Source organism: Mobula birostris, chromosome 10 (genome assembly GCF_030028105.1).
Source record: "Mobula birostris isolate sMobBir1 chromosome 10, sMobBir1.hap1, whole genome shotgun sequence".
Lineage (NCBI taxonomy): Eukaryota > Metazoa > Chordata > Chondrichthyes > Myliobatiformes > Myliobatidae > Mobula > Mobula birostris.
In genome coordinates, this window is record NC_092379.1 from 3,281,532 (window position 1) to 3,294,404 (window position 12,873).

At 38.8% G+C, this 12,873-nt stretch overlaps 1 protein-coding gene across 5 annotated transcripts in view; it reads left to right on the plus strand.

Moving 5' to 3' along the window:
- Positions 1-12,873, plus strand: part of zc3h4 (zinc finger CCCH-type containing 4) — a 47,823-nt gene that overhangs the window by 27,739 nt on the left and 7,211 nt on the right. For 4 of the 5 annotated variants that reach the window (XM_072269814.1, XM_072269816.1, XM_072269817.1 and 1 more), the window contains 6 exons: positions 722-835; positions 2,878-2,989; positions 4,677-4,786; positions 5,819-6,168; positions 9,692-10,035; positions 12,275-12,517. In XM_072269814.1, coding sequence (XP_072125915.1) covers positions 722-835; positions 2,878-2,989; positions 4,677-4,786; positions 5,819-6,168; positions 9,692-10,035; positions 12,275-12,517 — 1,273 coding nt within the window. The remainder of the gene's footprint in view (positions 1-721; positions 836-2,877; positions 2,990-4,676; positions 4,787-5,818; positions 6,169-9,691; positions 10,036-12,274; positions 12,518-12,873) is intronic. The other variant, XM_072269815.1, reaches the window with a different exon arrangement.

Sequence of the window (12,873 nt, forward strand, 5' to 3'; positions counted from 1 at the left end):
ACATCCAGCATTTGTGCTGGGTGCTCATTCCACACTCTCACTACCCTCTGGGTGAAGAAAGTTTCCCCCATGATACCCTTAAACATTTCACCTTTCACCCTTAACCCATGGCCTCTAGTTGTAGTCTCACCCAAACTCTGTTGCAAAAGCCTGCTTGAATTTACCCTATCTATACCTCTGATAATTTTGTATACCTCTATCAAATCTCTTCTCAATTTTCTACACTCCAGGAACAAAAGTCTAACCTCTTCAATCTTTCCTTATAACACAGGTCCTCCAGTCCTGGCAACATACTTGTAAATTTCCTCTTTACTTTTTCAACCTTATTTTCATCTTTCCTGTAGGTAGATGACCAGAACTCCACACAGTACTCCAAATTCAGCCTCACCAATGTTTTATACAGCTTCAACATAACATCCCTACTCCTGTACTTAATAGTTTGATTTATTAAGGCCAATGTGCCAAAAGCTTTCTTTACGACCCTGTCTACCTGTTATGCTGCTTTCAATAAATGATGGATCTGTATTCCCAGATCCCTTTGTTCTACAGCAATTCTTCATCTAATCATAAAAACTGCAGTTTTTTAAATAAGTTTTGTAGTTCATTAAATTTGCATACTGCATATGCTTGCTTAATTTTGATTTAAACATGCTGTTTTAGGCTATTGAACATATTTACCTCCTTTACTCCATGACAGACAGTTTTTGTTATGTCTTTCTAGAACCTTGATGATGGAATGCGTATGAGGAGCATGCATGATCACGGGCATCAGCCATGTGCAGAGAAGAAAGGAAAAGTTCTTTGCAAGTTCTTTGTGGAGGGTAGATGTTCAAAGGTGAGAAATTGGTACTTTTGGATCGCTATGTCAATGTATTGTAGTTACTGATATTCAGTTAATTCTCTATTAGAAACTAGACTGAGTAAATGTTTTCTAAGGAAGTAGTTTGATTTATTTTATTAATTTTCATTCATTTTCTTGGAAACAGTTCATTATTTTAACTAATTCACCTGGACAACATTTTGTTTTGCATAAAATATTTTTGATTTGTACTATTCCTCTGTGGGTAAGGCTACAGGTTGTTAAGTTCCATGATTCTGTTTTGCCAATATGACTTATTAGGACATGCACCTGACTTGATCTTCAGTATTTCTTCCTTTTATTAAACACTAACATCCATAGGTCTTCCTCAAGTAATGAATATTGAATGCAAATCCAATTCTTAACATTTGCCTAATGTCACTTTTTGACCATATTTGATAACACATTGTTCATATTTTTTTTGTCTGGTATGTTTTCTTAGTGATACTCTTGTTCCAGTTTCGACCACATCGTTACCAAAGGCACCGGTTCATAAGAAATTAGGAGCAGGATCACTAAGCCTGCCCTGCCATTCAACACAATCATCACTGATCGACCCAAATAATTTGCCTCATCTCCCCTTCTCTGTCAGCTTTTTTGGCCCTTAGTTCCTTGTTCTTTGAATGATGCATTGAAGATGCAAGATGATGATTAATGCCATGGGCAGTGGTGCCAGGATTGTTCCCATTGAAGCAATTATGCATATTTTAAGAAACTAGGTAATGAGGTTCATGGCAAAGTCACATCTGTGTTTTTACACAGAAGTTATGGTTGTACAGTAACTTGAAGTGCAAATATTCTCCAACAATACATGTCCAGATCATAGTATTTTTACTTTGTCCATACAAGATAGAGAAGAAATGGAAATATGAATCAACTTTTATTTTGAAACAAGTTGGTAATTCAGTTAAGGTTTAAAAAAAATCTGAATGTGGAGATATTGACAAAAAGATTCAAGCAGAAACATTAGTTGTAATTACATTTGCTCCCAGCTTGAGTTCCATTATAGCTCACTTATACTTTAACTGGTGGTTTTAATTTCAAATGGTAGCTCTTGTACTCTTTGGATGCTTGTTCAAGTGTATGAAATTTATGTTCAATTAGTTCAATTGTAAAGGTTTGGCTTTCACATGTACTTGAGCATGAATAGCATCTGATGCTGCTCTGTATGTACATGTGGCTTGTAACACTCAGGAAGTTTTAAATGAGATAAAATGCAAATAATGACTGTCTCAGTTTCCTCTGAATTATTCAACAACCATTCCAAAATCTAAAATTCTCAATTCTCATCTTGAGTACAAGACCACTATGGTTTCAACTTTTAGTTTTAACCACAATAGAACCCAGAAAACTTACTTAGGTGTTCCAAATTTTATATTTGCCTGACAAATATAATGTCAGCTTTGCATATGCTTCAAAAATATGTTTTTCCAGATTATGAGAATATGATGGACAGAGTTTTGGACCAATGATGGTTGATTGTAAGTACAGATTAGAACTCGGTCTAGAAATAAAATATGGAATTGTGAAAATACAGGTGGCTTCAGATGACTCCGAATGTGCACTGTTACTCTGTCATCATGTAAACCAAAAGTTGATTAATTAGCCTGAAGTGTTTTCTAATAGCAGAAACATAGCTTGTATTGCCAAATAATGATGATAAATGGGGAAAAAAACTTTTCCAAACTGAAACAAACAAATTAAGTAATTCAAACTATTGACACTGCATACAAAATTGTTCTAAAATTTCAAGTATAATGATGAGTAGTTTTGCCCATCTTTGTTGTGCAGTGAAGATTGAAATGCATCTGTTTAAATATTACTCTTTTTACTGCAAATTCTGGAATTTCACAGTTTAATTTATCTTTTGAGTTTTTAAAAATATATATTCAATTCCTTCTTTATTTGCACTCAGTTGACATACTTCTTCATTGTAAACTTTGCTACATTGGGAATTTTTCAAATGTTTAGGTACATTTGAAAGTGGCAATGTATTCAGTGTATACCTCTTTCTACAGGGGGATCAGTGCAATTTCAGTCATGATTTGGGACCACCAAGAAAGCGAGAGCTCTGCAGATTTTACTACAATGGATTTTGCGCTAAAGCAGAAAATTGTTTGTACATGCACAATATCCTTTACTGGTGCTGAGCTGACAGTATGATTGTTTCCTGTTTTTATTCAAGCTGCTGAGGAAGGCAAAACTGATTTTATGAACTTGACGGCATAAACACTTGGGTGCAGTGCATGCCAAAGTCAAATCAAATTTAAAACCAAGAGAAACTTAAGTACTTTGATAGTAATTCTTGCACATCAGATAAATTGATGTGATAATGATTGATGAAGCAATCAAAAGATTCAAAATTTACCTTCCACCAACAGAGTAATGCACTTTTTAATGTCAAAAATCCCACATTTTGCTTACACTTTCTTGAAGCTGTGGCAGGAAAACTTCTCCTTCCGAGTGTTCATTGTATAGAAATTAAAATGAAACATTATTTCATTAAAATGAAGCTTATTACTGGATTTAAACCCTCAAAGGTATGCAAAACATCACAAAAGTATAGTGGGAGGCAGCATACTATACTCTAAATCCAAAGCTTTGCTTTTTCAGTAATCTTAATCATCTTTTGGCCTTGATCAGGTTAAAGATATTATTTACAGTCATACCAATATTTGGCTTTATACTATTTTAATCAAAGCAGAACTTTGGAATTTTGTTTACTACCTGCAAGTGAAGCATTTGATTCTGAACACTGGCTTTATTAATCGTGGCCCTGAGTGCAGAAATTGGGATGTTATGTTGTAGTTGTACGGAATATGTGAGTCCATATTCAATATTGTGTTCAGTTTTGATCATTCTGCTATAGGAAAGATATCATTAAGCTGGGAAGAGTGCAAAGAAGATTTGAGGATGTTGCCAGGTCGCAAGGGACTGAGTTTTGGAGAGAGGTTGGGCAGGTTGGGACTGTTTTCATTGGCGTGTAGGAGAATAGAAATGTATCACATTGTGAGGAACACAGGTTGGGCCAATATCCACTGTCTTGGGAGTCATGAACTGGAGGGTGTAGGTTTAAGGTGAGAGGGGAAAGATTTCACAGGAACCTGAGGAGCAATTTTAGTTTTAAGTCACTTTAAGGAATGAGCTGCCAGGGGAACTGGCTTAGGCAGGTATTGCACATTAACAAAATGTAAAGATGCTTGGACGGGTACATGATTGGAAAGGTTTAGACCAGGGGTTCTCAACCTGGGGTCCACAGACCCTTTCCTTAATGGTGTTGGTGCATGGCATAAAAAAAGGTTGGGAACCCCTGGTTTAGACAGACATGGGTCAACCATGGGTAACTGGGACTAGTTTAGAAGGGCATCTTAGTTGGCATGGACTGGTTGCGCCAAAGGACCCATTTCTATGGTATATGATTCTATGACTCTGTAACTATTTTGTCTCAATTTTCAGTCCAGCATCTCAACATACGCTAATTAAGCCATGTTTACTCTGTTTTGTGTAACCTCACTCTTGCAAGCCTATTTACACTCCCCTGATTCTCCACCAACCAGCTACACAATCGGAAATTTACAATTGCCAATTAATCTAATAACCAACATGCCCTTGGGATTTGAGAGGAAACCCACACAGTCACAAAGAGAACATGTAGCCTCCACATAGACAGCACCAGGGGCCAGAATTTACCAGTAATCCCGGTTGCTGTGGCTGTGAAGCACCCCTGTGGAGTATTTGGTAACATTTTGGTTAAACTACTTGTGGTGGAAAATGTTATTGTCTTTTCATTAATATTATCATCTTTAACATTTCTTACATGAATTTCCTTGCAAGTTCTTTCATACGACAGGTAATTGTTACCAGGGAGATGATTGCAAGTTTTCACATAGGCCTCTAACCGATGAAACCAGGGAGCTACTGGATAAGGTAATGGAAATCCAAGATTTTGTATCCCAGTTTTCTCTTGTCATCTGGGATACTGGGATGGAGAGCACTCGGTAAATGCACTCCTTACACACAAACGTTGCCTTGTCATTCTACTGTCTATTGCACTGAGTGTATGCACTTCACTGTCTTCCCTGGTATATTCTCATAATGGTCCCAAACTGAGCTGCTGCGCTCAGGTTGGCTGGGCCGAAAATTCCATTTCTGTAGTAATGGGATGTGTAAGTATGTGTATATATGTTTTGTATATTGTATTTAAGTTAGAGATTTCTGCTTATTTTGTAATAGGATTGTAACTACATTGTGTGGTGCATTATAGTCTAATTCATGTGTAGTCTTCAGTTAATGTTGTTGCTAATTAAAGATTGTGTGTCCTAGTGCCGAACAAAATGGAGCTCTTCGCCCTCAGTAAGGAAGAGAGATAGGGGCTGCCAAGAGTTCACACTGGACAAAAATAGTACAGAGCTAGTATTGTGTTTTTCTGGTAGTTTTCTTTTTGCAAATATTGGCAGTTTTCTTATCACTATTTTCGCTAATTTTTTGTTTCATTTTTGAAGCAAATAATAAACACCCTTGCACTAAAGTGCTGAGCAACTCCAGCCATTTTTCCTTTGGTCATAATCCACATGCCTAACAGATACAGGGTGGCAGCCTCTAGTATCTTGCTTGTTAACCTTGTCAGCAGATTATTTTATTAGGTGATGGATGGTGAGGCCAGGGTGTGGAAACACTTCTAAGCTTTGTTGTATATGTCTCCAAGGTCCACCTAGAAGCACATTAACCAGGTGATCACTGAATAAAGCTATTTTTATAGTAGTTCAAAAGCAAGAAAACATTGGCTGAAATGGTAGATTCATATGAACTTGCAAGAGTGAATTAAATAATTACATGGAGTTAAAAGTTAAAAGGCTAGGGAAGGAAGCTGTTTAGATAGGTTCTTTTCAACTTCTGTGCTCTTTCATCCATAATTCTTTGAACTGGTGATTATATTGTGGGCTTCACCTTTCCAAACAGATGTTAGCCAGTGAGGCGGAAGCTGGTGCAGAAGATGAAAAGGAAGTGGAAGAATTAAAGAAGCAAGGAATCACGCCTTTACCAAAACCCCCACCTGGAGTTGGGTTGTTACCCACGCCGCCTCGACCTCCAATGGCACCTCCTTCAAATATTCCCAATGCTCCTCGGCCTCCGATGATGGGACCACTGCCTCCAGGTCCTCCACCGCCTGGTCCTCCACCACCAGGTCCTCCACCTCCAGGACCCCCACCACCTGGACCTCCATGTTTACCCGGTCAAAAGAAGATCCCCTCTCTCTTTGAGATTGTTGTTCAGCCTACTCCACACCTTGCCCATAAAATGGGAATGAAGTAAGCGCACTGATGAAGTTTTGTTTTTAATTGTTTTTATAGTTAAACAGTTTTTATGAGAAAGGAATTTTTATAAAAAAAAATTTGTGTGATAATATTAATAATAGTTAATAAGTAAAAAGTAAAAGTAATTATTAATAATTGTGTGAATTATACATTATGTTTCTATTTATATAATTAAGTGGCTGGGAAAATCCTGGAGTCTGCTATTTCTTGATTGGTCAGGGCATGAAGGGATACGGGGAGAAGGCGAGAGACTGGGTCTGAGAGGGAAACTGGATCAGCCATGATGAAATGGCAGGGCAGACTCAATGGGCCAAATGGTCTTACAAAGGCTGTGATACAAGGACACTTAAAGAAATACACCAATGGGAATTAACACAGTCAGCATGCAATTACGAAAAGACCACAAGACAGAGGAGCAGTATTTGGCCTTTCGGTCCATTGTGTCTGCTCCGTCGTTTCATCATGGCTGATCTATTTCCCCCTTAGCCCCATTCTCCTACCATTCTCCTCATAACCGTTCATGCCCTGATTAATCAAGAACCTATCAACCTCCTCCTTAGATGCACCCAGCAACCTGGCCTCCACAGCCACCTATGGAAACAAATTCCACAGCTCACCAATCTCTGGCTAAAGGAATTCCTCCTCATCTCTGTTCTAAATAGACGTCCTTATATTTTGAGACTGTTTCCTCTGGTCCTAGACTCCCCCACAAAAGGATATATCTTCTTCACATCCACTCTACCTTGACAAATTGTGCTTGACAAACTTACTGGGTATTTTGAGCATGTGACTGGCAGAGTAGCAAAGAGGAGAATAAGAGATGCGGTTATATAACTGGATTTTCAAAAGACCTTTGATGAAGTCTGACATGAGAGGTTAGTGTACGAGATTACATCTCATGATATAGGGCAGTGGTCCCCAACCTTTTTTGCACTGCGGGCCAGTTTCATATTGACAATATTCTTGCGGACCGGCCGACCCGGGGGGGTGGGTGGGTGCGGTAGGGTAGGGTTGCCAGCGGACAAGAGTAGCAGTCAAATACGTTGTTTACCCCTAGAGACTACAATGACCATGAAGCCTTGCGCAGGCACCAGTGTGCATGTGTGAGTTGCGCATGCGTGTACGGGCCGAGTTTTTCTACAAATCGTTTTTTGGCAATTCTGTTCGGGGGAGGGGGGTGTTAATCACGACCAGAATATAGATGATAAGTGGCTAATACACTCAATTTCATTTCTAAAAGGGTTTATCTAATGAATTTAATATTAAACACACAGCGCATATTTTCCTCGCATGAATGTAGCGATAAGTCAATTGTCAGGGGACGATAGGGGAGCTTGAAGTAAGTGTTGAACGAACTTCCAGTAGAAGTAGCAGAAGTAGGTTCGATATTATCATTTAAAGAAAAATTGGATAGGTATATGGACTGGAAAGGTATGGAGGGTTGTGGGCTGAGTGCAGGTCGGTGGGAGTAGGTGAGAGTAGCGTTGGGCATGGACTAGAAGGGCCGAGATGGCCTGTTTCCGTGTTGTAATTGTTATATGCTTGTATAAGTAAGTCAATAGCATCATAACATTTTAAGTAACATTTGGATATTAAACACACAGCACATATTTTCCCCGTATGAACATATAAAATCATTGCAACACAGCAATATCGCTGAATCAGTGGGAGCCCTGGGCTTGTTTTCCTGCAACAACATGGTCCTATCGAGGGGTGATGGGAGACAGCGATACTCGAAGGGCGTTCCTTATGTCCAGTCTATTCCGCAGTTTAGTTTTCGTTGCATTCATTGCAGAGATATGTTGGAAATGGAAGCAATGTTTTCAGTGCTTTCGTGGCTATGTCAGGATATCTAGCCTTGACTTTGATCCGGAATGCCAGCAGAGACGTTATGTCAAACATACTTTTCTGCCTGCCGTCAGTTGCAAGCTCGAGGAGTTATCTTCTTCCCACGCTGACATGGATAACGCGCGGGTAATGACCTTGCGTGCGTAGTGGGCGTGACGGGGAATGAGGAAAGGTGCAGCTGACTCATATCGCCAAATCATATCGCTTCCTTGCGGCCCGGTGGTTGGGAACGGTTAATATAGGGAGTAATATACTGGCAGAGAATGGAAATTGGTGCACTGACAGGAAAGAGTGGGAAAAGTGGCTGAAGTTTTGCGATTAATTGTGCTGAATTTACAGGCTGCAGGCTTGTTGGATACCTCATTGCCTTTCACCTGTTTTTACGGATGGTGCAATTTATAAGTTGTTTGTAGACAACATTTTGTGTAGTATAAATTTTAAAGGATATGACATATTTATATCAAATTTTATCATTTAAACTTAAAAATACTGATGTAGTTCTGTCAGAGTTGCATTCTACTTCAGTGAATGTTAAAAGTTTGGGATTTGTGAGAAGTATTTTTAGCAAAACATTTCTTGAAATAGATTTTCCCAATGCAGTGGATTCTGGTTAATAGGGACAGCTGCTTATTTGGCCAACTCTTAAAGAACAAAAACAAATTGAGAAAATGGCCAGGGTTCCCTTTGTTTATTTGGAACACTATGCTGCTTAATTGGAGCAGGAGACAGTTGCCAAACAGTTTCTAACCCGTTTGAGGTGCATGCACTTGTGAGGCTGTTAAACACTACACTGTGCTTAAGCTGAACAGTTTTTAAATAGCTTTAGTTGCGTGCGCTTGTGTTCAAATAGCAGTGATTTTGTCACTCATAGTTGGTGAGAAATAAGCAGTAGGACAATTCAGAACTATTTTGCTCACTGTGGTTTCAAGCATTCAGGCTTAGAGATTCCAGAAATGGCTGAGAGCTAAAATTAAACAATTTCACCACTTCAACAAGTTAGGGTCTACGGAAAATTTGAAGGTACCTAGATCATCTTAAACGTTAAAATGAAAATGAAGATTTGGAGGATCCAATCACGGATAGCATTGTATGAAGGCAGTCATTTATCTAGGTGTCTGTGCTGGTTTTGTTCATTTACAGTCAATCAAAAGAACACGACAGCATACGCTAGGTGAATTCCTCCGTCAATAACAATCAGGAACGAATGCACAGTATTATAGTACTGTAGTAGTATTAATAGTGTTCTAATTTGTATTTCATTTAAATACATAATTATTACTCAGTTAAATGGCAGTTTGTCTTTTTTGTACCTTTTTAGCTATTTCTATGAAACTTCAGCTGATTGGAGCAAGTACTTAACTGGGCAAAAATGTACTGGTCCTGATGTAGCCCAATTAACCAGAATGCACTGTATCACAAGAATGAGAGTATGGAAGCTTTTGTTTTACTGAATTGTGACTTCCCTTCCTTCATGGAGTTTGCTCCTCTCTGGTATCAATGTAATAAAATCAATACAAGTCCAATTGAGGTGAATTTGCTGAACCTTGTGTAATTGTGATTTGCTTTGAATCAGAAGTGATGATCTTATCCTGAAAGGATAACACTTTGTGAGAATACTTTGAAAATCCAGCATGTTTTTGAGAATAAAATCAATTGTTCTTTTTCCAAGTAGGCCACGGTTTCCACCACCACCTCCTAGGTTCCCAGGACCTCCGGGACCTCCTACGCCACCTGGGCCTCCCATAGGTCCAGGGCCTGGGCCTGGCATGGGACCAGGACCAGGTCCCATGTCAGGGCCAATGTCTGGACCCATGCCAGGCCCTGGCCCAGAAGAGATCCCAGGAGGGCCTGGAATGAATCCAGGAGCACAGGTGGGACCAGGCCCTCCAGTACCACCATTCATGCAAGGAGATCCTGGGATGATGCCACCTGTTCCTTCGGCACCAAATTTCTATGACAACTACTATCAACAGCAGGGAATGCCAATGGATGCTGGTCCAGATGGGGAACAAGGTAAAACACAAGCAATATTTTTACCTTGCTCATTCAGCAGTATACACCGCAGTGAATTTTAGCAACTCTACTTTAGTTTCCATAAAAAGTAAAAACAGAAGTTTTAAGTAGAACTTTTTCTAAAATCAAGTAATAATTGTAAAATTAAAAAATCATCACATCAACCAGCATAGAGAAAGCATTCTGATTTCAGCAGAAATAATATCTGTCCATTCAAGAAGCTAACATATAGTGGCTTGAAAAGTATTCAGCTCCCCCCCCGACCCCAACCTTTTGTTCACATAAATGAGTATTACAACCAGGGATATTTTGACCAATTTAACTGAAAAACTTTGTTTATAAATCACATGTTCCTTTTTTCACAGTACAGCCCCCAAACACAGGAAAAATTGTAAAGCATGAGACACTAAAAATTCAAAAACTAAACTGTCAGGCACTGTAGATTTAACAAAATAAAATGAATGTGATGAAAACTCCTTCAAATATGTTCAAAGTTCAAAGTAAATTTTATCATCAAAGTACATATATGTCACCGTATCCAACCCCTGAGATTCATTTTCCTGTGGTCATACTCAACAAATCTAGAATAGTAACTATAACAGGAACAATGAAAGATCAACAATGGTGCAGACGATAACTAATTGAGTAAATGCAAATATAAATAAACAGTGATAAATAACAAGAATATGAGATGATGAGATAAAGAGTCCTTAAAGTGAGATCATAGGTTGTGGGAATATTTCAATGGTGGGGCAAGAGAGTGTAGTTACCGTCTTTTGTTCAAGAGACTGATGGTTGAGGGGTAGTAACTGGCGGTGCGAGTCCTGAGGCTCTTGTACCTTCTACCTGATCTAACTGAGGTTATTAGGTAAACTTCACACAGCTTTTAAGAAGGTGCAATCTGTGGGTGATTGGTTTGTTGAAGAGGGTGAGAATTCCTACTTGTTGATATTAGCATTCAAATATGGGCGTACCATGGCATAATTGTTATCCATTTTCCACTGACAACTTGTACTTAGGGTTTTAGAGAAGCTTCTTCCATCCTTCGTGGGTCAGTATTGTCTTCCATTGTACAATGAGCTCTTCTTATATTATCCTTGAATGAGATAATTGCCAGTTTGTATAAACTCGGTAGTTGTATTGGAATCCTGATCCATTCCACCAGCTTCAGGAACAGTTATTACCCCTCAACCATCAGGTTCCTGAACCAGCGGGGATAACTTCACTTGCCTCATCGCTGGACTGTTTTCACAACCTATGGACTCATCACTTGATATTCTCCGTATTTATTGATTATTATTATTATTGCTTTTTTTCTTTCTTCTTGTATTTGCACAGTTTCTTGTCTTTTGCACATTGGTTGTTTTTCTGTCCTGTTGGCTGCAGTCTTTCATTTATTCTATTGTATTTCTTCCTATTTAATGTGAATGCCTGCAAGAAAATGAATCTCGGGGTTGTATATGGTGACATATTTGTACTTTGATAATAAATTGACTTTGAACTTTTGAACTTTGACCATCAGTAACTGGGTTCTATTTGTTCACTGGCATCTCTGGAATATGGTGATGGTTTCTTTAAAACAATATTTATTAAACAGTGTTCAATAGTTATGATATTTACCTTTATTTTTGGGTAAATACCTGCAATGAAAATGAATCTCAGAATTGTAAATGGTGGCATATACGTACTTTAATAATAAATTTACTTTGAACTTTGAACATAGATGGATATTCCCATAAACACAGACATATATCCCATTTGCTTTCTATCACACCTGATATATTGAACACAACATTAAATGGAGAATTGTAGTTCATGTTTGAGCCTGTAGAATAGGAAGAAAATGTGTTAAATTCCTTAAGGCAGTTTTTCAGGTAAAAAGCATGATTTTTAGAAAGTACTTCCAAGGCAGTGGCCGTAGGATTCCTTTCAGTACCTTTTGATACTAAAAATAGAAACAGAAAGAGAGCTACATAATACATTGCTGAGGATGTGGTGCATTAGGGAGGGTTTGGGACTTTTAGAGTTTTGGTTCCTATTACTGAAACAGGATAACCAATCCAACTGACATCTTAGAGAAAGATATTGTCTGTGTTTCCTTGTACTTTTATACATCTCAACAAATTCAACCTAAAGGTCTCTTCAAAATAAAACAAATTTTTTAGCCTTGCAGAAAATGATTTGTGAGAGTAATCATAGGAGTAAACTTGTTGCTTCACTGCCTTTTCTGGCCTGCCAGGGAATAAGGAGGCAATGGAGGAAGGAGATGGCCAGCAGGCTCTGCTGCAGCAGGTGGATGAACTGGAGGCTGAGGAGAGTGAAGGTGCCTCCTCTGGTCAGAAGCCAGCTGCAAACATCCCTGACTTCCTCCCGGCAGCCCAACGGGCTCTGTTTCTACGTATTCAACAAAAGCAACAGGAGGAGGAGGAAAAGGCAAAGAGGAGAGCAGACAGCAGTCAGCGAGAAAAGGAAAATGAAGAGGGCAAGTATTTTTATTGTGAGGTTTTATGAAATAAGTATCTTTATTCAATATGCCATTGTAAGAAAGGAAGAAAATTTAACTCATTCATCCTTAAATTTGCTGCAGATAGATGCCTGCAATATTTGAAGGTTTATTCTAAATACCCCGATTATGCTTTGCAAATTGGATCTACTACTTTCAAGTGCATATTCATTTATTTATGTAGTGATACAGCACGGAACAGGCCCTTCTGGTCTTTTGAGTTAGTTGCCAGCAACCCTACCCTACCCTACCCTACTCTAATCACTGAACAGTTTACAGTGACCAGTTAACCTCCCACATCTTTGGACTGTGGGAGGAAACCAGAGCACCTGGAG